Source organism: Heptranchias perlo, chromosome 35 (genome assembly GCF_035084215.1).
Source record: "Heptranchias perlo isolate sHepPer1 chromosome 35, sHepPer1.hap1, whole genome shotgun sequence".
Classification (NCBI taxonomy): domain Eukaryota; kingdom Metazoa; phylum Chordata; class Chondrichthyes; order Hexanchiformes; family Hexanchidae; genus Heptranchias; species Heptranchias perlo.
Genome location: NC_090359.1, coordinates 13,535,318 through 13,555,380, shown reverse-complemented (window position 1 = coordinate 13,555,380; position 20,063 = coordinate 13,535,318). Strand labels below are relative to the sequence as shown.

Here is a 20,063-nt window from a genome sequence, read left to right as displayed (position 1 = left end):
GAGGCTTTTTTTCCCCCTTTTTCCTTGTGTGTTTTTAGGCCCCCCTTTTATAAGTAGTGGGGGGGGGGTTCAGGGTGTGTTCATGTGCAGTAAACCAAAAAACCCAAAATAAGTGTCAAATAATAATTTTATTATTTCGGTCCAGGATGCACTCCAGTTTCGTCCAGTTTTCTCGTTTAGCCTCATCTGGGACAATTGGAGTCAGCTGACTGCAGGTTGTGTATAAAAGGTGCTGGTTGGTGGGGAAAGTGATAGTTGAGTTGTTTGGTATCATGGGGGATTTTGTAGTGAGAGGTTCATCACTGTGGTACTGACAACGAGCAGAGCAGAGCAGAGCAGAGCCAGCCAGCCAGCGAGAGGAGAAGGAGACGAGAGGAACCATCAACAGGAAAGGAGGGAGAAGGAGAACACCATCACCATCAACATCAGCCGTGAGGGGTGTGCTGCTGCGGGTTCGGCCGTCAACACAGAGGGAGGAAGAGGAGGTCGGCGCCGTGAGGTGTGGACGGCTGGAGGTAGGGGGAGGAAGAAGACCATAAAAGGACAGGGGGTTTCCCCCCAAGTGTCTGGCCCGGGACAGCTGGAGCTGCCTGGGTGAAGTTACTTTTCTTTTGTTTCCATCCTTGGAGGACTGAGCCGAGGCAGCTTCGGCTGTCTAGGGGAAGACATCTCCTCCCCACTGCCCACCAGAAGGAAGAAGGTGCAGCCCCGCCCCTCTTCGACCCACTTCAGCGGCAGCCCACCCCTGCGGACTCCCTCCTTTCTTTGGGCGCCATCCCTCCCTCACTTGCTCTCCTGCTCTTGTGAGCGATACCTCTTAAGGCATAAACATCGGACAAAGGAGCCCCTCTCCCAAATTAATATTGGCAGACGTGGGAGAGGCGGTTATCCATTAAGGCCGTCTCCATCCATCGACCTGAGACTATGGCGTCACCATCTTCGCCGGTGCCGGGACCCAGCAGGACGTATGCGGGAGTTGCCACGGCGGCCGCTCCTGCTGTTTCTGCCGCTCCTGCTGGGCCGGCGCCGTTTCGCCTCTTGACGAGGAAGAATGGGGTCAAGGCCTACGCCCACCCCAACATGACCATTGAGGCCTGCGTAAAGGCCATGGCCGAGGTTGTCGGCCCCTCGGCCATCGTTGCGGCCTCCAAGGTCTACGGGAAGGCTGTTGTCTTTTTGAGGTCCGAGCGGGCGGTGTCCCTGGCCCTGAGCAAGGGGCTCACGGTGGGCGGGACTTTCCTGCCGGTGGACCCGCTGGAGGCCACCGCGCAGCGGGTTGTCATCTCCAACGTCCCGCCCTTCCTTCCGGATGAGCTCCTCCTCCCCCACCTGCGTCAACTGGGGGAGGTGAGGTCGGGGATAACGCCGCTGCCGCTCGGCCTCAAGGATAACAGCCTCCGGCATGTTTACTCCTTCCGTCGCCAAGCCTTTATTACACTGGCACGGGAGGAGGTGACGGAGGGGGGCTTTAACACCCTCCATGACGGGACAGCCTACCGTGTCTTCTGGACGGCGGAGGGTGGGCGGTGCCATGCCTGTAAGGAGGTGGGGCACCTAAAGAAGAACTGCCCCGCCTCCCAGGCCGCCAAACAAGCTACGGCGGCCAAGGCTGGCGCCGCCACCGCTCCTCCCCCTAACCCCGCCCCCGCGTCGGGAGAGTCAACTGCGCGGGCGGAGGTTGCCGACGAGGCCTCCGCCGGGGGGGAAGGAGGGCACCCTCGGCCGCGAAAAGCGCTGAAGAAGACGAGGCACCAGGAGGCTGGTCCCCGGGACGTTAACGGGTCTAGCCAGCCCAAGGCCGTGGTCGTGACCGCGGCTGATCAACATCTCGCGGTCGCGACAGAGCCCGGGCTGGCGGGTGGTCAGGAGGGAGCGGAGGTGGGGGCCCCAACAGACATGGGGCTCCCCCTCCCTCCGCGACCCTCCGGCAAGAAGAAAAGGCGCCACTCCCTGGAAGCGGGGGGGAAACCTGCTAAGGGACGGCCCCCCGTGGATGGGGAGTTGGCGCCACTCGCGGATCCTGCGGCCCCACCCGCTACATCTAAACAGCGGCGGGGGTCTTCTGCCTCTCGGGGGGGAGGAGATCGTGCCCGTGCCGCCCGGGGGGGATGGAGAGACCCTGCTGATAGGGGGGGTCGCGGATCCGCCCATAGACATACGTACCCCGTTCACCGGGTCGGGCGTCCTGGGTGCCGGGGCGGGCGAGGCCGAAGAGGCCGGATTCGTCTGCCCTCGGCTCGACCTCTCCCAGGACCTGCTCGACCTGGTGGCGGGGTTTAATAAAAATATCTCACGGGCCGGGTCGGTCGGTGGCGACGTGGGTGGGGGGACCCCCTCCTCCCAGTATCTGGGCACGGAGCCGGGGGAGGTGGGAGAACTGGAGTATACGTTCTCCCCGGTTTCCCCGGTTTGCCCCTATATCCGGGTGCCTGTTTTTCACCGCCCGGAGGATGGGGAGGGTCCCCGCCCGGCGCCGCCCTCTGACCCGGAGCCCCCGGTAGAGCCCGGGGGGGACTCCTCTGCCGACGATCCTGGGGGTGGGATCGTGACAGAGGCGGGGCTGGCCGGCGCGGCCGTCTCGTTCTCCGCACCCTGTGCGGGGAGTGGGTCGGCCGCGAGCGACGATGATCCGGAGGAGGACGGGGACTCGGTGGTGGGCACTGGGGAGGATTTGGAGTTCGCCACCAGTGAGGTGGTGGACGCCCTCGTGCCCGGCACCGAGTCTCCCCTCATCCCCGTTGAGGAGCTCCGGGATTTTGTGTCCGTTTGGAGCCATCGTCGCGATGGCGTCCGGCTGGCCCTCGACCGTTGGTCGGAGCCGGCGCAATTAATCTGCTCGGTCCGGGCCGCCGTCGCGTCCGTGGCCGCGGAGGAGGGCGGCGGCAGGGTCGGGTTGCGCCGGCTCAGGTTTCTCCTCACCGGGCTCTTGAGGGAGTGGCGGTCGACTAGCGGCCCCGCTCCCTCCGCGCGTTAGGTTTAAGTAGGTTGCGCTGTGCTCTTGCCATGGAGATAACCATAGCCAGCCTCAACATCAACGGCGGCAGAGACGCCCGCCGTAGATTTGACAAGTTCTCGGTCCTGCGGGACGGGAAGTATGCGGTGTGCTTTCTGCAGGAAACCCACACCGTTCCGGGAGACGAGGCCACGTGGATCCTGGAATGGGGAGGGGGGGGTCTACTTGAGTCACCTCGCCAGCGTTTCGAGCGGGGTGGCCATCTTGTTGGCCCCGACTTTTCAGCCGGAGATCTTGGGGGTCAAGGAGCCGGTGCCGGGCCGCTTGCTCCACGTAGCCCTTCGCCACGGGGACGTGCCGCTTCACCTGGTGAACGTGTACGCCCCCTGGTCCGGAGCCGAGCAAGTGAGCTTCTTTGAGGAAGTGTCCACTTACCTGAACTCCGTCGACGCCGGCGAGTGCATTATCCTCGGGGGGGATTTTAACCGTACCCTCGAGGCGAGGGATCGCTCCGGTCCCGCGGATCGCCGGTCGGCGACGGGGAAGTTGAGGGACCTGGTCGGGTCCTTCGACTTGGTGGACGTCTGGCGGAATCTCCATCCCGACTCCAGCCAGTTCACCTTTGTGAGGGCTGCAGGAGGGAGCACCAGAATCGACCGCCTGTACGTTTCGCGGGCGTACGCCTCCTGCGTCCCGTCGGCCTCCATCCGGCCGGTGTCGTGCTCGGACCACCACCTGGTGTGGATGGAGCTCGCTCTGTTCCGCGCCCGGTCGGGGTCCGCGTACTGGCACTTTAACAACCGGCTGCTGGAGGACGCGCGGTTCCGGGACTCGTTCCGTCTGTTCTGGAGCGACTGGAGAGGGAAGCGGGGAGGCTTCTCCTCCTTGAGGCTATGGTGGGACGTGGGCAAGGCTCACGTCCGCCTCTTCTGTCAAGAGTACGCGAGGGGGTCGACTAAGAGGCGGGAGTCCGAGGTCAGGCGGTTGGAGCAGGAGGTGCTTGGCCTGGAGTCCCGTCTCGGTCAGGCCGCCGAGGATCCGGCCCTGCGGCAGGTGTACGAGGAGAGGAAGGACGCTCTGAGGGACCTGCACCTGGACCTCGCTGGAAAAGCGGCGGGGGGGCCCGTAAACAGCTCCTTACGCTGCTGGCCGACGACGGGTCCCTCGTCTCGGACCCGGAGGGATTCAGGGCCCGGGCTCGATCCTACTACGAGGCTCTGTTCTCTCCTGATCCGTCCAGTGAGGAAGCGCGCAGAGTTTTGTGGGAGGACCTGCCAAAGGTCAGCCCGGAGGATGCCGACCGGCTGGACGCTCTGCTGAGTCTGGCTCGGGAGGCTGCGCCTCAACTTGAGCCGTCTTGGAAATTCCCTCCGTGCCTCTTCACTCCGCACGGAGGGATTTCCTGTACGGGCTGCTCCTGCACACTCTCCCCTTCCTCGCCCTTGTCTCTTACCCGGACACGCCCTGGCGTACCATCCTGCCGTCCGGCGGAGACGGGGGTCCCCAGTGGGGGGCTCTCTACTCAGGGATCCTCCCGTGTTCCATCGGGGATCTGGGGTGGAGGGTGTTGCACGGAGCAGTCGCGTGCAATAGGCGTTTACACCATTTTACGGACTCCCGGTCCACCTGCAATTTCTGCGGCCTGGATGAGTCAGTGTTTCATTTGTTCACGGGGTGTGGGAGACTGCAGCACCTGTTTGATTATTTGGAGGGGCTGCTCCAAGTTCTGGCTCCAATTCAGTCCCATGCTCCTGATCTTTGGCCGCCCGGTTAGGAGGGGAGCGGGCAGGTCGGTGGACGTCCTCGTGGGCCTGTCCAAGGTGGCCATCCACAGGTGCAGGTTGCTCGCGGCCCGTGGGGGCGGTCGCTCGGACTGTCTGCCTCTCTTCCACAGAATTCTCCGCGCCCGGGTGGTCCTGGAGATGGAGCACGCGGAGTCTGCCGGTACGCTTGAGGCTTTCCGCGACCGGTGGGCACCGCAGGGGCTGGACTGCATCCTGAACGAGGAAAATAATATAATTTGATACTTGGTTTGGTTTCTCTTTGGGATTTTTGCACATAAAACACCCTGAACCCCCCAACTTCTTATAAAGGGGGGGCCTAAAAAAAGAAAAAACAAGTCGCTGTTGGGAATGGAAAAAAGAAAGTCCTAAAAAAAAACCTGGGAGCAAAAAGGTCACTTCTTTGATGCGATTGGATGTCTTTCAGACTCATCAGGAAAAGTCACTGATAAACCCCCGGCTGCTCTTCCATCCCACACTCCTGAGCTGAGCGGAGTGGTGAAAATTGTAAAAAACTGTTTTTGATCCAACTCAATGTCTTTCGGATCCTCCTTTCGTTCAATCACTTCCAATGTCCCATTTCATAAATTTCTAAAAGAAAAAATAAGGAGTCACTGTTGGGATACGATTGGATGTCTTTCAGACAGACCATCAATCCATCCAGGAATCAGCCTGACTGAACTTGCCAGTTAATACTGCTGAGTAGAGCAGAGTGGAGGTCAGAGCGAGAGCTCTGGGTGGAGAGCAGGGTGAAAAGTACTAGCCCTTGCTTGTATACCTCTGAATCTGGGAGAAGGAGAAGGAGAGGAACAAACAACCAACAGGGAAGGAGGGAGAAGAAGACGACCACCATTCACTGTGAGGGGTGTGCTGCTGCTGACCGATACCATCCAACAGAGGGAGGAAGAGGAGGTCGGTGCGGTGCAGTGTGATCAACTGAAGGTAGGGGGAGGAAAGAAGATCGCACAGAACAGGGGGTTTCCCCCCAGTGTCTGGCCCAGAACAGCTGGAGCTGCCTGGGTGAAGTTACTTTTCAATCTGTGCAGGACTGAGCCTGGGCAGCTCCAGCTGTCTAGGGGAAGACATCTCCTCCCCCTGCCCACCAGAAGATCCACCTGTTAAGGTGCAACCCCACCCCTCTTCCACCTACTTCTGCAGCAGCCCACCCCTGCAGACTCCCTCCTTCCCATTCGACCATCCCTCCCTCTCACTATCACGGATATTCTTGTTTACAAAATCCTGCAAAGGAGCCCCCCTCCAAACACAGTGGGAATTGGGGAGAGGAGGTTTTCTTTTGCAAGGCCTTTGTTATTAGTCGGCCTGAGACTTGGGGTGGGTGTAGCTCGATGGAATATGGCGACACCATCTCCGCCGATGGGCACTGCAGGGGCTGGAGAGCATCCTGGACAAAATAATAAAATCTTAATTTGACACTGGATTTTGGTTTTCTGCACAAACACACCCTAAACCCCCACTAATTATAAAAGGGGGGCCTAAAAAAAGCAGAGATCAGAGACAGCAGTCACAGTCAGGGCCAGGATCAGGATCAGGACCACATCAGACTCCACACCTAAAACAGAACAAGAAACCAATGGTTAGTGAGTGAAGCAAATACTGAGGGAAAATGGAAACTAGCAGTCCACCAACTCACCACCTGGAGACCTCTCCTGCATCCTTTGCTCAACCTCATTAAGGGGCTCAGTTGCCAGGTCTGACACTTCAGGATCCAGAATGACCAGGGGTCCAAGTGAGGCCTCACCCTCCCACTTCAATTCAGCATCACTCTCTGCAATATCAAACATTCCAGTTAGAGAGGGTAAAGGGTGACCTCCAACATAGAGAGGATCAATGTCCTACCAGGTCCAGATAAAAGATCCCTCCTTCCTCTGGAATCAAGTCGGAATTCGCTCGTGACACTGCAGTTGCCCAGACGACAACAGGCGCACACGTCATTGGTCAATTCTTCCAATGGGGTCCAGCTAAACCAGAGAATCAGTTTATCAACCAGGTTGTCCATCACCCTTTAATACAACACATCCCTGAGCGAGAGAGGGAACTTACATATTCTGGAAAGTACAAGCTTTGTTCATGGAATCTCTCCGATCCACTGCAGCAACTTTCAGGTGACAGGTGATGAAAATCTGAGGGACACATTCAATACAAGTTGTTATTTAGTGACCTCCTCCCAACATGGGGGACCCAATGTTTGGCTTCCTCTTACCAAGGAACGGTCATCTCCAAAGAAGCGGAACGCATCCAGGTGAAACTGGAGTTTGTCCAGCTCACGTTCACCTCTTGGCAACACAAAGGTTGAAAAGGAGTCCTCAGCTTTGCTGTCCAGGAGGCAACCGAAGAAAGATTAAAAAAGGGACGAAGTGAATAAAGTGAACCTATTGAGACATAACCAGCTGGAGAAAGCAGAGAGCTCCTTACCCATGGTAGTCAATGATGTTGTATCTTGGGGTGGAATCCTTGTCTGGGCTCAATGTAGCTGCACAGCTGTCAATGTAGAGCTTCAAGGGCATGTGGTTGGTCATTGAAACAGAGGCCTCAATGTGAATGAGGTCACCCAGGTAGTAGACAGTCGAGGTACGCTCTGTAAGCCAGTCATCTGAAGTACAAGAGTTGGAGACAGTGGGTGTAACTCCCAGTGGGAGACGACAGAAAAGCACTCCCCATCCACCCATCACATACCGTTCATAAGACGCAGCGAGAATGACAGAAGCCCTTCTCCAGACTTGGTCGAGCTGAATGGGATCCAGGTGGGCTTGATAGGGTCACTGCTCACATTGCCCTTCCTGGAAGGACAGGAGTGTAATTTCAGGACAACTTCAGAGAACTGCACCTGCTGCAGACCTCATTTGCAATAGAGTAAAGATTCTTACCTAAAATAGTGGCACTCAATGGGAATGACTGCTCCATTAGTTCTCACAATAACAGATCCACAAGCATTTCGGGTATGGTTCAGGTGGGTGGTATAGACCAGGAAATCTCCAGCCATCTGAAATACATCAGGCTGGAGATTTCCTGCCTACATCAGGCTGCAGAAGGCTGGAAATTATAGGCCAGTTAGCTTAACATCTGTGGTGGGTAAAATTTTGGAGTCTATTATTAAGGAGACAGTAACGGAACATTTAGATAAGCATAATTTAATAGGACAAAGTCAGCATGGCTTTATGAAGGGGAAGTCATGTCTGACAAATTTGCTTGAGTTCTTCGAGGATATAACGTATAGGGTGGATAAAGGGGAACCAGTGGACGTAGTGTATTTAGACTTCCAGAAGGCATTCGACAAGGTGCCACATAAAAGATTATTACTTAAGATAAAAAATCACGGGATTGGGGGTAATATTCTGGCATGGGTGGAGGATTGGTTATCAAACAGGAAGCAGAGAGTTGGGATAAATGGTTCATTTTCGGACTGGCAACCAGTAACCAGTGGTGTTCCACAGGGGTCGGTGCTGGGTCCCCAACTCTTTACAATCTATATTAACGATTTGGAGGAGGGGACCGAGTGCAACATATCAAAATTTGCAGATGATACAAAGATGGGAGGGAAAGTAGAGAGTGAGGAGGACATAAAAAACCTGCAAGGGGATATAGACAGGCTGGGTGAGTGGGCGGAGATTTGGCAGATGCAATATAATATTGGAAAATGTGAGGTTATGCACTTTGGCAGGAAAAATCAGAGAGCAAGTTATTTTCTTAATGGCGAGAGACTGGAAAGTACTGCAGTACAAAGGGATCTGGGGGTCCTAGTGCAAGAAAATCAAAAAGTTGGTATGCAGGTGCAGCAGGTGATCAAGAAAGCCAACGGAATGTTGGCTTTTATTGCTAGGGGGATAGAATATAAAAACAAGGAGGTATTGCTGCAGTTATATAAGGTATTGGTGAGACCGCACCTGGAATACTGCATACAGTTTTGGTCTCCATGCTTAAGAAAAGACATACTTGCTCTCGAGGCAGTACAAAGAAGGTTCACTCGGTTAATCCCGGGGATGAGGGGGCGGACATATGAGGAGAGGTTGAGTAGATTGGGACTCTACTCATTGGAGTTCAGAAGAATGAGAGGCGATCTTATTGAAACATATAAGATTGTGAAGGGTCTTGATCGGGTGGATGCAGTAAGGATGTTCCCAAAGATGGGTGAAACTAGAACTAGGGGGCATAATCTTAGAATAAGGGGCTGCTCTTTCAAAACTGAGATGAGGAGAAACTTCTTCACTCAGAGGGTGGTCGGTCTGTGGAATTTGCTGCCCCAGGAAGCTGTGGAAGCTACATCATTAGATAAATTTAAAACAGAAATAGACAGTTTCCTAGAAGTAAAGGGAATTAGGGGTTATGGGGAGCGGGCAGGAAATTGGACATGAAGCTGAGTTCGGATCGGTCAATGCCCTGTGGGTGGCGGAGAGGGCCCAGGGGCTATGTGGCCGGGTCCTGCTCCGACTTCTTGTGTTCTTTAGATTTGTGGTTGGGATCAGATCAGCCATGATCTTATTGAATGGCGGAGCAGGCTCGAGGGGCCGATTGGCCTACTCCTGCTCCAATTTCTTTTGTTCTTATGTTCTTAAGGAATGAAGAGCTGGTCTCATTGGACAAAAGCTATTTCTGGTCATTTTCCTGCCCTGTTAAGCAGCAGTTTGAGGGGTTTCAGCTGCTCCTCAATGACACATGATTGAAGTAGCTCCACCATTGGTAGAAGTTGCCTGGAGCAGCCTCTGTTACTCTGCTCAGTCCACCTTCTATTACAGGGGACTTCAGGCCTGCAGTCAGAAACCCCTGAAATGATTGGCACTGCCAGATTTGATGAGCATTCTTTCCCACATAGAATAGAGCTTTCACCTTAAGGGGCTCAAGTTACCCCTGATATGGAGCACAAAACACAACATCACTTTTAAACCTCATCTGTGTCCGTGGAATCAATGGTATTGGCAGGTGTAACAACCAAAAGTGGAGTTCCCCTTTAATACACTGTATCCCAATTATTGTTCCACTTGTTTCATCTTTCAAGGGAAGTCTCAACAGGAACTTCCACACTGAACATTCATTGACCACAAGTTGAGGCAACAGGCCTGAATATCCACAGGAAGGAACGGAAAAGATAAATCAATTGAGGCACAAAAGAACAGAGTGGTTTGGAGAAATGCAGGTGAAGGTTCAAGGTCAATAGAGTTGAATCTCAGAGTTAGAGAGTCGTAATGACCCATTTAAGAAAGATGCAGTCCCTCAGTGACAAGTTGAAGTTCTTTTTAAATATAAAGCGAAGATTGACATGTCAACATAAAGAAGTAGTTTCACACAGGGTGATACTTCACAGTGGGCACAAATTTATACACAGATTTCATTCAGGGATCTCCTCAGTGGCTGGAGTTTCACCCGATGTTAATGAGTTCAGAGTGGGCAGTAATCTTCACAGTGAAATTGGAACAAGAGTTGAGGAATCACATTACCTGCAATCTGCTGCCACATTCATGGAGCCCATAGTCAAAGAGGACAGTGTGGTTCTGAGAGTAGATCCCAGTTGGCCGACAACCTGCTGTCCCCAGGGTCAGGTCAGCAGCTTTAATCAGGTGCCTGGTTCTAAATAAATCCATGTCTCCCCTCACCAGCAGGTTCTGCTCTCCACACTGCACCATCACAGTCTGCAGTGGAGACAGACTTCTCCCCTCAGACACACTGAAATGGGAACCAAAGGGAGGGACAGGAGGAGGGACTCTCTGGGGCACAGGGGTGGGTTTTACTCTTCTCCATGGAAATCTCTGGCCTCTAAACTGTTGCCAAATATCAGAGCAACAAACCACTCCAACTAACACCAGCACTGGGAACAAACCTCTCACTACAAAATCCCCCATGATACCAAATAACTCAACTATCACTTTACCCACCAACGAGCACCCTTTTTTTTCTTCTTTTTTTTTGTGTTTTTTAGGCCCCCCTTTTATAAGAACGGCGGGGGGTGTAGGGTGTGCTTAAGTACTAAAAACCAAATAAAACGAAACCAGGCATCAAATTAAAATTTTATTTTCCTCGTCCAGGATGCACTCCAGCCCCTGCGGTGCCCACCGGTCGCGGAAAGCCTCAAGCGTACCGGCAGACACCGCGTGCTCCATCTCCAGGGCCACCCGGGCGCGGAGCAACCCGCGAAAGAGAGGCAGACAGGCCGAGCGCCCGCCCCCACGGACCGCGAGCATCCTGGACCTGTGGATATCCAGGATGCACTCCAGTTTCGTCTAGTTTTCTGATGGGTCAGTGGCGGGTGGACTCCCTGCCGGAGGAGCTCAGGCCTTTCGCCTGGAGTACCACGCACCTCCGGTACCTGGGAGTCTACCTCGGCCCTGCCGAGGAAGCCTGGCCGGCGAACTGGGAAGAGCTGGAGGCCAAGGTCGCCGCTCGCCTGGCGCGCTGGACAGGACTGCTCGAGTGTTATCCTACAGGGGTCGAGTGCTGGTCATAAACCAGCTGGTGGCCGCCATGTTGTGGTACAGATTGGTCACTTTGACCCCACCCCCCGAGTTTGTCGCCAAGATTCAGAGGAAGTTTGTTGACTTCTTCTGGGCCAGAGGGATACACTGGGTCGCTGCCGCGGTCCTGAGTCTCCCGCTTAGGGAGGGCGGTCAGGGGCTGGTGTGCGTCCGCACCCAGGTGGCAACTTTCCGCCTTCGGACGCTGCGGCGATACCTGTACGTTGAGCGTCCTCTTAGATGGCGCGCGCTGGCGACGTACTTTTTCCGCCAGCTGCACGGCCTGAACTACGACACGCAGCTCCTGTTCGTCTCGCTGGTGGGCGGCCGCATGTCTTTGCAGGAGCTGCCTGTCTTTTACCAGGATCTGCTCAGGGTCTGGAACATGGTCGCCTCCAGTCGGAGCTCTCGCCCGTCAGGGGTAGCGGCCGTCCTGCAGGAGCCGCTGCTCGGGAATCCGTTCCTCCGCGATATCGGCTTCGGCCGCTCGCGGCTGTCGGTGCGGAGGGCCGTGGCCGGTCGGGTGACCAGAGTCAGGGACGTCCTGGATGGCGGTGGGTCGGGTTGGTTGGAGCCGTGGGCGCTCGCCGCACGGATGTCCTCGTGGCGTGCCGGGGACGCGGCCATCGCCATCCGGGCGTTGAAATCGGCGCTCGGCCCTGACTCCACTCGGGATGTGGAGGCGGCTCAGGCATGCGGAGCCATCCCGTCCGACCTGACCCCCGTTCGGACGGAGTTCCTCCTCGGCGCCAAACCCCGGAACCTCCCTCGGGGGGCCACGCCTCACAACTTGAGCCGTCTCTCGGAAATTCCCTCCGTGCCGTTTCACACCACGCGGAGGGATTTCCTGTACGGGCTGCTCCTGCACACCATCCACTTCCTCGCCCTCGTCTCTCGCCCGGACACGCCCTGGCGTGCCATCCTGCCGTCCGGCGGAGACGGGGGTCCCCATTGGGAGGCTCTCTATACAGGGGTCCTCCCGTGTTACTTTGGGGATCTGGGGTGGAGGGTGGCGCACGGAGCAGTCGCGTGCAACCGGCGGTTACGCCATTTCACGGACACCCAGGCCGCTTGTGATTTCTGCGGCCTGGAGGAGTCCGTGTTCCATCTGTACACTGGGTGTGCGAGACTGCAGCCCCTGTTCCATTATTTGAAGGGGCTGCTCCTCAAGTTCTGGCTGCACTTCAGTCCCACGCTCCTGATCTTTGGCCGCCCGGTGAGGAGGGGGGCGGGCAGGTCGGTGGACGTTCTCGTGGGCCTGCTCCTGGGCCTGTCCAAGGTGGCCATCCACAGGTCTAGGATGATCGTGGTCCGTGGGGGCGGTCACTCGGACTGTCTGCCTCTCTTCCGCGGAATGCTCCGCGCCCGGGTGGCCCTGGAGATGGAGCACGCGGTGTCTGCCGGTACGCTCGAGTCTTTCCGCGGCCGGTGGGCACCGCAGGGGCTGGAGTGCATCCTGGACGAGGATAATAAAATTTTAATTTGAACACTTGGTTTTGGTTTATTTGGTTTTTAGTATTTAAAAAAAAAATAAATAAAATAAAAAAAAAGAGTTGATCAGGAAAATTAAAATTCTTATTTGACTCTGGTTATTGATTTGTATTAAAAATAAAGTTGTCATCCTAAACCTACCCCCAGCCAAAGGGGCTTAAATAAAATCAAAAGCAAAAGAAATATATAAATAAACCCGTTTCGGAGACACTGGGTTTGCCCTCGTGTCGTCAACCCAAAATAAAGGATATCTAACAAAGGGGCACAACTAATAAACACCAAAATCAAACAAAAGACAAAGAAAACTTAGCAAATTAACTCATAATATTATTGGCAGTGTCTACCATACACTCCAGTCCCTGCTGTGCCCATCGGTCGTGGAAGGCCTCAAGTGTACCTGCAGACAACGCGTGCTCCTTCTCCAGGGCCACCCAGGCATGGAGAAAGCCGCGGCAGAGAGGTACGCAGCCAGAGCCACAGCCCCCATGGGCCATATCCAACCTGGACCCGTGGCTGGTCACCTTGGCCAGGCCCAGGAGCACATTCATGAGGAGATGCTCCGACTTGCCTCCCCCACTCCGCACCGGGCAGCTAAAGATCAGGAGCGCAGGACTGAAGTGCAAAATTCAATTAACTGTGATGCTGAGACAATATTCAAAGCAATCAAGTAGCCTTGAGTGAATTTGCAAACCAACCATTGGACAGAGAAATGGAAATTCCATCCCATGGATGGTGGGAATCGCCCCCAGTTCTAATATAGAGAATGGGTGTGTCTGAGGATTGGCAGCATGGGGGCATCAACTGGGCAAAGCATTGTGGGATGTGTCATTTTTAGTTTTGATTCTCATGAAATGTTGTTTGGTAAAATTTAGGATATTCAGCGAGAATGAGAGGGATTGAAGATTACTGAATGCAATGTCACCCACACAAACATCTCCATTTGTGTCAGCTGTGGCTCAGTGGCAGCACTCTCACCTCAGAGTCAGAAGGTTGTGGGTTCAAGTCCCACTCCAGGGACTGGAGCACAAAGTCTAGACTGATACTTCAGTGCAACACTGAGGGAGTGCTGCACTGTCAGACATAAAAACATAAGAAATAGGAGCAGGAGTAGGCCATATGGCCCCTCGAGCCTGTTCCGCCATTCAATCAGATCATGGCTGATCATCGACCTCAAATCCACTTTCCTGCCCAATACCCATATCCCTTGATTTCCCCTTGAGTTCAAACATCTATCTGTCTCAGCCTTGAACATACTCAACAACTCAGCTTCCATGGCCCTCTGGGGTAGAGAATTCCAAAGATTCACAACTCTCTGAGTGAAGAAATTCCTCCTTGTCTCACTCTGAACGGCCGACCCCTTATACTGCGACTATGCCCCCTAGTTCTGGACTCTCCAACCAGGGAAAACAATCTCTCAGGCCTGTCAAGCCCCCACAGAACCTTATATGTTTCAATGAGATCATCTCTCATTCTTCCAAACTCTAGAGAGTTTGGGCCCATTCTACTCAACCTCTCCTCAGAGGACAACCCTCTCATCACAGGAAATAATTGAGTGAACCTTCACCTCGAAGTCAAGTATATCCTTCCTTCGATAAGGAGACCGCATCTGTATGTCGTCCTCCAGGTGAGGTCTCACCAAAGCCCTGTATAACTGTAGTAAGACTTCCTTAGTCTTGCACTCCAACCCCCTTGCAATAAAGGCCAACATGCCAATTGCTTGCTGTACCTGCATGCTAACTTTTTGTATTTCTTTGTACGAGGACACCCAACATTTCTCTGAACACCAACATTTACTAGTTTCTCACCATTTAAAAAATATTCTGTTTCTCTATTCTTCCTACCAAAGTGAATAACCTCATATTTCCCCACATCAGCTGTGCCATCTTTCAGATGAGACATTATACTGAGGCCCTCTCTGCTCTCTCAGTTGCCTGTAAAAGATCCCATGGCACTAATTTGAGGAGGAGCAGGGGAATTCTCTCCAGTGGCCAATATTTATCCCTCAACCTACATCACTAAAGCAGATTATCTGGTCATTATCACATTGCTGTTTGTGGAACCTTGCTGTGCACAATTTGGCTGCCCCGTTCCCAACATTACAACAGTGACTCGACTTCAAAAGTACTTCATTGGCTGTGAAGCACTTTGGGGCGTCCTGAGGTTGTTAAAGGTGCCAAAGAAATGGGAGTCTTTCTTTCTTTCTATTTTCTCCATCGTGTTCCTTTTATGATCAGCGTTCAATGAGGCTAAAGAATATTTCAATCTGATTGAAATGAGACTCTGATGTTCTCTAACAGTCTGGCTCATCACATTGGTGTTTCTCTGAGATCCAAAGTCTTGACAGCTGGTTTCATTGCAAAATGGTTGAGGTTTTCAGTCCTGGATTATGTGATGAGATATGTTGCCTTGGAATAAAGCTTTTTTTTTTAGATGGGCTGGAGGGGATGGAAGTGATTCATAGCTGGAGCCACCAATCATTGTACAAACACTAGTCTTTTGGGAGATGCAACCCATGAGCATCGTTGACCCACATGAACTGGAAATATAGCTGGTATTTATACCTGTATTGGCCAGAAAGGATCCAAGATGTAGCGAATGACCTGCAGTCATGCAGAGCTTCGACCAAATGGATGGACACCACAAGTTCATCCTCAACAGCCAGGCAGGTGCACACCAGAGACTTCAATTAAGTCCTTTGATTCCTGGCTCTGCGAGTACTTGATTTATGCTTTGCACAGGACCTTTAAATTATGTATGGAATACTTGTAGGGAGTCTACCTACAAAGAAGCAGAGCTCTGCCTCGTTGTAGGCAGACTGTAGGAAACATCAGTCGGGTACGGGGTGATTATTAACCTAATAGTCTGTATGGTGTGAACAGTTAACCAGCGTTAGCCCAGTTGAAATCTGTGGAGGGAATACTTGCAGCTGATGCACATGGAAGTTCAGCACATTAAAGACTGGTTTGTCTGAACAATGAAGCCATCAAACCCACCAGCAAATCCAACCCAACTCGGTTGCTGCTCAGCAACATATGAAATGTTTAATATGACATCATATACTTCTAACGTATCCAGACAGTTCAAAAGTTTTTTTTGGGTTCACAAAACTGCAATCCTCTACTACATTCTTAACTTCAGTTGTAAATTCTGGATAATTACAGCTATTGCATCCAGAGTCTTTGAATCCACTCCTAAGTGTGAAGGAGACAAAGGGAGAGCTGGTAGGATTTGGAAAGGATGATAGATTTATGGAGGAGCGATTGTATTTACTTTATGAATTGATGGATGAGTGGTGTGGAACAACAAAAAAGTTACAATATCTAATATTTTGTTACATCAAAGACAACACACAACACCAGTGACAACAGTAACTTCTATTACAGCATTGCTCTTTACTTCTGCTTTCAACACAATCATTCAAATGCATGAATGAAATTTGCATTCAAGGTTTACACAGAATTGAAATTTGACCTTCAACACATGGCCCTGAACATCTAATTCTTCAGAATTACTCCAAAAGGGAAGAAAAACAACTCAGAAATGAACCCGACACTGGAGCTGTTAAATGTCATTAATCTGAAAAAGCTACTACTCAATTTAAGAGACAAAACCCAGTGCAATGTTAGAAACAGTTTATTTCCAGTTAATGACAATTACACATCAAGAGTCCAGATCTCACCTCTTTGTAGAAAGTCAAAAGCTATCAATCCTACAGGATGGGGGTCTGACTGGACTACAAACAGGAGTACTGAACACAATAGGCTTTATCCCTGCAGTCAGTTTAATCACTCTCCCCCAATGTGTGCTTGTCAAACAGGTACACTCCCATGCCATTCTCAGGGGCTCCCAGTCTCTTCAGGTTGGTGATGTGATCTCCAAGCTTCACAACTGGAAGAAAAGATGGAGAATAGTTATGTCCAGCAGGAGATATCGTGGAACATCTAAGTTTCCCCTCGAGCGTTTGGATTTTAATCCTCTTGGTCTGGAGGATTGGCAAGTGTTGCACTTCAGATTGATGCATTTTTTGCATCATTGGAGCAAACTTACTGTACAGTAAGTGCTTAGATCCTGGGGTCACTGGGACACACTTACTGCTAATGTACACAATAGGCCAACTTGCCTGTCTCCCCCCTCCCCAAAAAATTCCAAGAAAGACACAAACAAACAAACCGATTAGGAATGAAGATCTTTTGAATAGGCTCAAGGACAGCAAGGTTCCTCCATCTCTAACTTACCCAAAAGCCCACATTAACAGCATTAGGAACTTACATGAGGGTCTGTCCTCAGTGGACAGTTTGTGCAGATCCAGCAGACTCTGGTTCACATCCTTCTCCATCTGCAGAGCTCTCTGCATCGCCTCCAGACCATTGCTCCCCTCATCCTGCTCTGGCTTCTGAAAAGGAAGTCTCAGCCAGTTCACTTAATGGATTAAACAAACGAACAATACACCAGAAAGCATTGAAGGAAAATAGGGTGGAAAAAGTAAAAGTCCATGTTACCATGAACCAATTGTGTTAAGAATATAGAATTACTGAAATAAGCCATCACAACCACAAGAGTCAAATTAATGACAATTAGTATCGATGCATTTAAAGGGGAGCTCGACATGTACATGAGTGCAAAAGAAATAGAAAGATATGCTGATCACATTCGATCAAGTAAAGTGGGAGGAGGCTTTTCTGGAGCATGGACATAAACATAGACCAGTTGGACCAAATGACCTGTTTCTGTGAAGCAAATTCCATATAAATTGGAACAAGCAAAGTGGTGCCATGTAAAAGACCACTTGTTTGCTGAACCCAACCTGGATATCCTCCAAGATGATTCTGGAATTTCAGCAATTTCTCAGCATCCTCATGTTTCTCCTGTGACTGCTCCTTGAAGAACTTGACAAAGTGATGCAGGGCAACATCATCCCGGTCAAAGTAATAGGACTGTGGAGAGATCAAAAGTAGTTGGATATCTCAAAGACCAATCATGGGTATTGTACATGAAGCCAACTTCAATATTTTGCTTTCTGGCTCACTCAACTGGTCTGCAGATTGTTATGAAAACTAGCACAGGCCAACTTGCTTCACTAATCTGGTTAAGATGGTGGATAATTTCATTCCCAGCAATTGGGAAGCTAGCCAATGGAAAATAATCACCAATTCAGCTTTAATTAAAATTTTACTTGAATATGCTCACAAATCAATACTTGCTTAACTTGAAATTATGACACTCAATAGTATATCTGGAAATTAGTGAAGGACCAATAATAACATTCCTTTCACCAGGATCATGCCCCCATTGAATGCAGTGTATTCCAAAAGTAAATTTGAAGAAGCTCAGAGCCCAGGAACGTGAGTCAGAGATTGAAGAAACTCAGCCTATAGTACAATTACTGTAAGGAACAGGGAGACAGTTTGTTTATAACAATTCAATTTAACTTGCACAATTACAGGTTTCAAAAATACACCCACTGTACATAGATTGAGGGATTGAATAGGGTCCAAAAAAAGACTCACTATGGAGAGATAAACATAGGAGGAATAGAGCTCCATATTGATCTGCTTGTTGACACCATCCTCACTCCTTGTGATAGTTCGAACACACCTGGGAATCCACTCTAACTGTCGAAGAAGGTATTTTAACTAGCTGAACCAGGCTAACGTCTTCCCAAACTCTTTTTTTTTTCTTTTTTTTCTTTTTCCTATTTGGCCCCCCTTTTATAAGAAGGGGGGTGTGGGGTGTGCTTAAATACTAAAAACCCAAACAAACCAAAACCAAGTGTTCAAATTAAAACTTTATTATCCTCGTCCAGGATGCACTCCAGCCCCTGCGGTGCCCCCCCGGTCGCGGAAAGCCTCGAGCGTACCGGCAGACACCGCGTGCTCCATCTCCAGGGCCACCCGGGCGCAGAGCATTCCCAAACTCTTCTATTTATATGTCTGGGGACAGCCTGCCTGTAATACAAGGCGTGGCATTCCCGATGATGAGTAAAAACTCACACTAGCCATTCAGAGCTCTACGCCCACTGAGGACACCAATCAAGAAAGAGGCGTAGTCGAGATTGTATTTAAGGCCAATCAGAACATTTTTTTTTCAATTAAGTAGATTTGTTTTGAATCAGGTTGACTTTTTTTGTATGTTTCGATCCCCTTTTATGAGATTGAGGGAGGGAGGTTCAGGATGTAACTTTATTTTTTTTTTAAAAATCCAAAAACTAAATGATAACAGAGTCAAATAATAATTTTAATTTTTTTTTATGGGCAGTCAGCTTTTTTTGTGTGTTTTAGGCCCCCCTTTTATAAGAAGGGGGGTTAGGGTGTGTTCATGTGCAGTAAATCCAAAAAAAAAATAAGTGTCAAATTATAATTTTATTATCTCGGTCCAGGATGCACTCCAATCCCTGCGGTGCCCATCCGTCGCGGAAAGCCTCAAACGTACCGGCAGACACCGCGTGCTCCCTCTCCAGGGCCATCGCGGTGCGAAGAATGCTGCGGAAGAGAGGCAGACGGTCGGAGCGACCGTCCCCATGGGCCGGGTCGAGCCTGGACCTGTAGATGACCACTTTGGACAGGCCTAGGGCCAGACCCATGAGAATGTCCTCCGACTTGCCTGCGTCCCCCCCAAACTCCCCACTCCCCTCAACGGGTGGCCAAAGATCAGGAGCGTGGGACTGAAGTCCTCGTGGGTCTGGTCCTGGGCCTGTCCAAGGTGGCCATCTACAGGTCCAGGCTAGACATGGCCTATGGGGGGGCGGTCGCTCCGACTGTCTGTCTCTCTTCCGCAGCATTCTCCGTGCTCGGGTGGCCCTGGAGAAGGAGCACGGAGTGTCTGCCGTTATGTTTGAGACCGGGGACTGGAGTGGATAGTTGATTACGACAGTGACATTTTGGTTTAATTCGGTTTCATTGCTATGATTGGGTGTGCCACAAGAAAAAATTCTTACAGCACTTGAATAGGTTTTCGGGGTTCCTGACACTGGGGCTCAAAGACCCATTAGAAAAAAAGAGAAACTCAGTGTCTCCTTCTTGTTCAATTAAAAGAGTAACATTGAGACAATGGCACCGAGGGACTGGATAGCATGCTCGTAGTGGAAGGAATATTTTTTATTGAAGAGAGTGACTCAGGCTGACTGAAGCACAGGGACATGGACACACAGGCTGCAGACTGCACAGTGTTACAAGGGGACATGGGAATGGGTGGGATTCTGGGGAATGGGGGAGATGGGGAGAAAAGAACAGAACAAATGAGGAGCAGGGGGAGAAATCATTAGAAAGAGAGGTTAAAAAACAGACAGGTCACAGAATAAAAACAAACAGCAGGTTAAAATGAAGTGAAGAAACTTATGAAATAGAACAAGAGAAGTGATTGAATGAAAGGAGGATCCTG

General features: G+C 51.4%; 2 protein-coding genes across 2 annotated transcripts; both read right to left on the bottom strand.

Moving 5' to 3' along the window:
- Positions 1 to 4,620: 4,620 nt before the first annotated feature.
- On the bottom strand, positions 4,621 to 10,329 carry LOC137302247 (zona pellucida sperm-binding protein 3-like). The gene is made up of 10 exons (XM_067971899.1): positions 10,185 to 10,329; positions 7,620 to 7,735; positions 7,429 to 7,532; positions 7,177 to 7,345; positions 6,956 to 7,091; positions 6,796 to 6,875; positions 6,592 to 6,713; positions 6,386 to 6,520; positions 6,261 to 6,304; positions 4,621 to 4,950 (listed from the first exon to the last, which is right to left on the bottom strand). Exons 1-10 carry the CDS (start codon positions 10,326 to 10,328, stop codon positions 4,621 to 4,623), a joined length of 1,380 nt encoding a protein of 459 aa, XP_067828000.1. The 5' UTR covers position 10,329.
- Positions 10,330 to 16,467: 6,138 nt separating this feature from the next.
- On the bottom strand, positions 16,468 to 19,266 carry LOC137302246 (ferritin heavy chain B-like). The gene is made up of 3 exons (XM_067971898.1): positions 19,116 to 19,266; positions 16,956 to 17,105; positions 16,468 to 16,574 (listed from the first exon to the last, which is right to left on the bottom strand). Exons 1-3 carry the CDS (start codon positions 19,264 to 19,266, stop codon positions 16,468 to 16,470), a joined length of 408 nt encoding a protein of 135 aa, XP_067827999.1.
- Between the last annotated feature and the right edge of the window lie 797 nt (positions 19,267 to 20,063).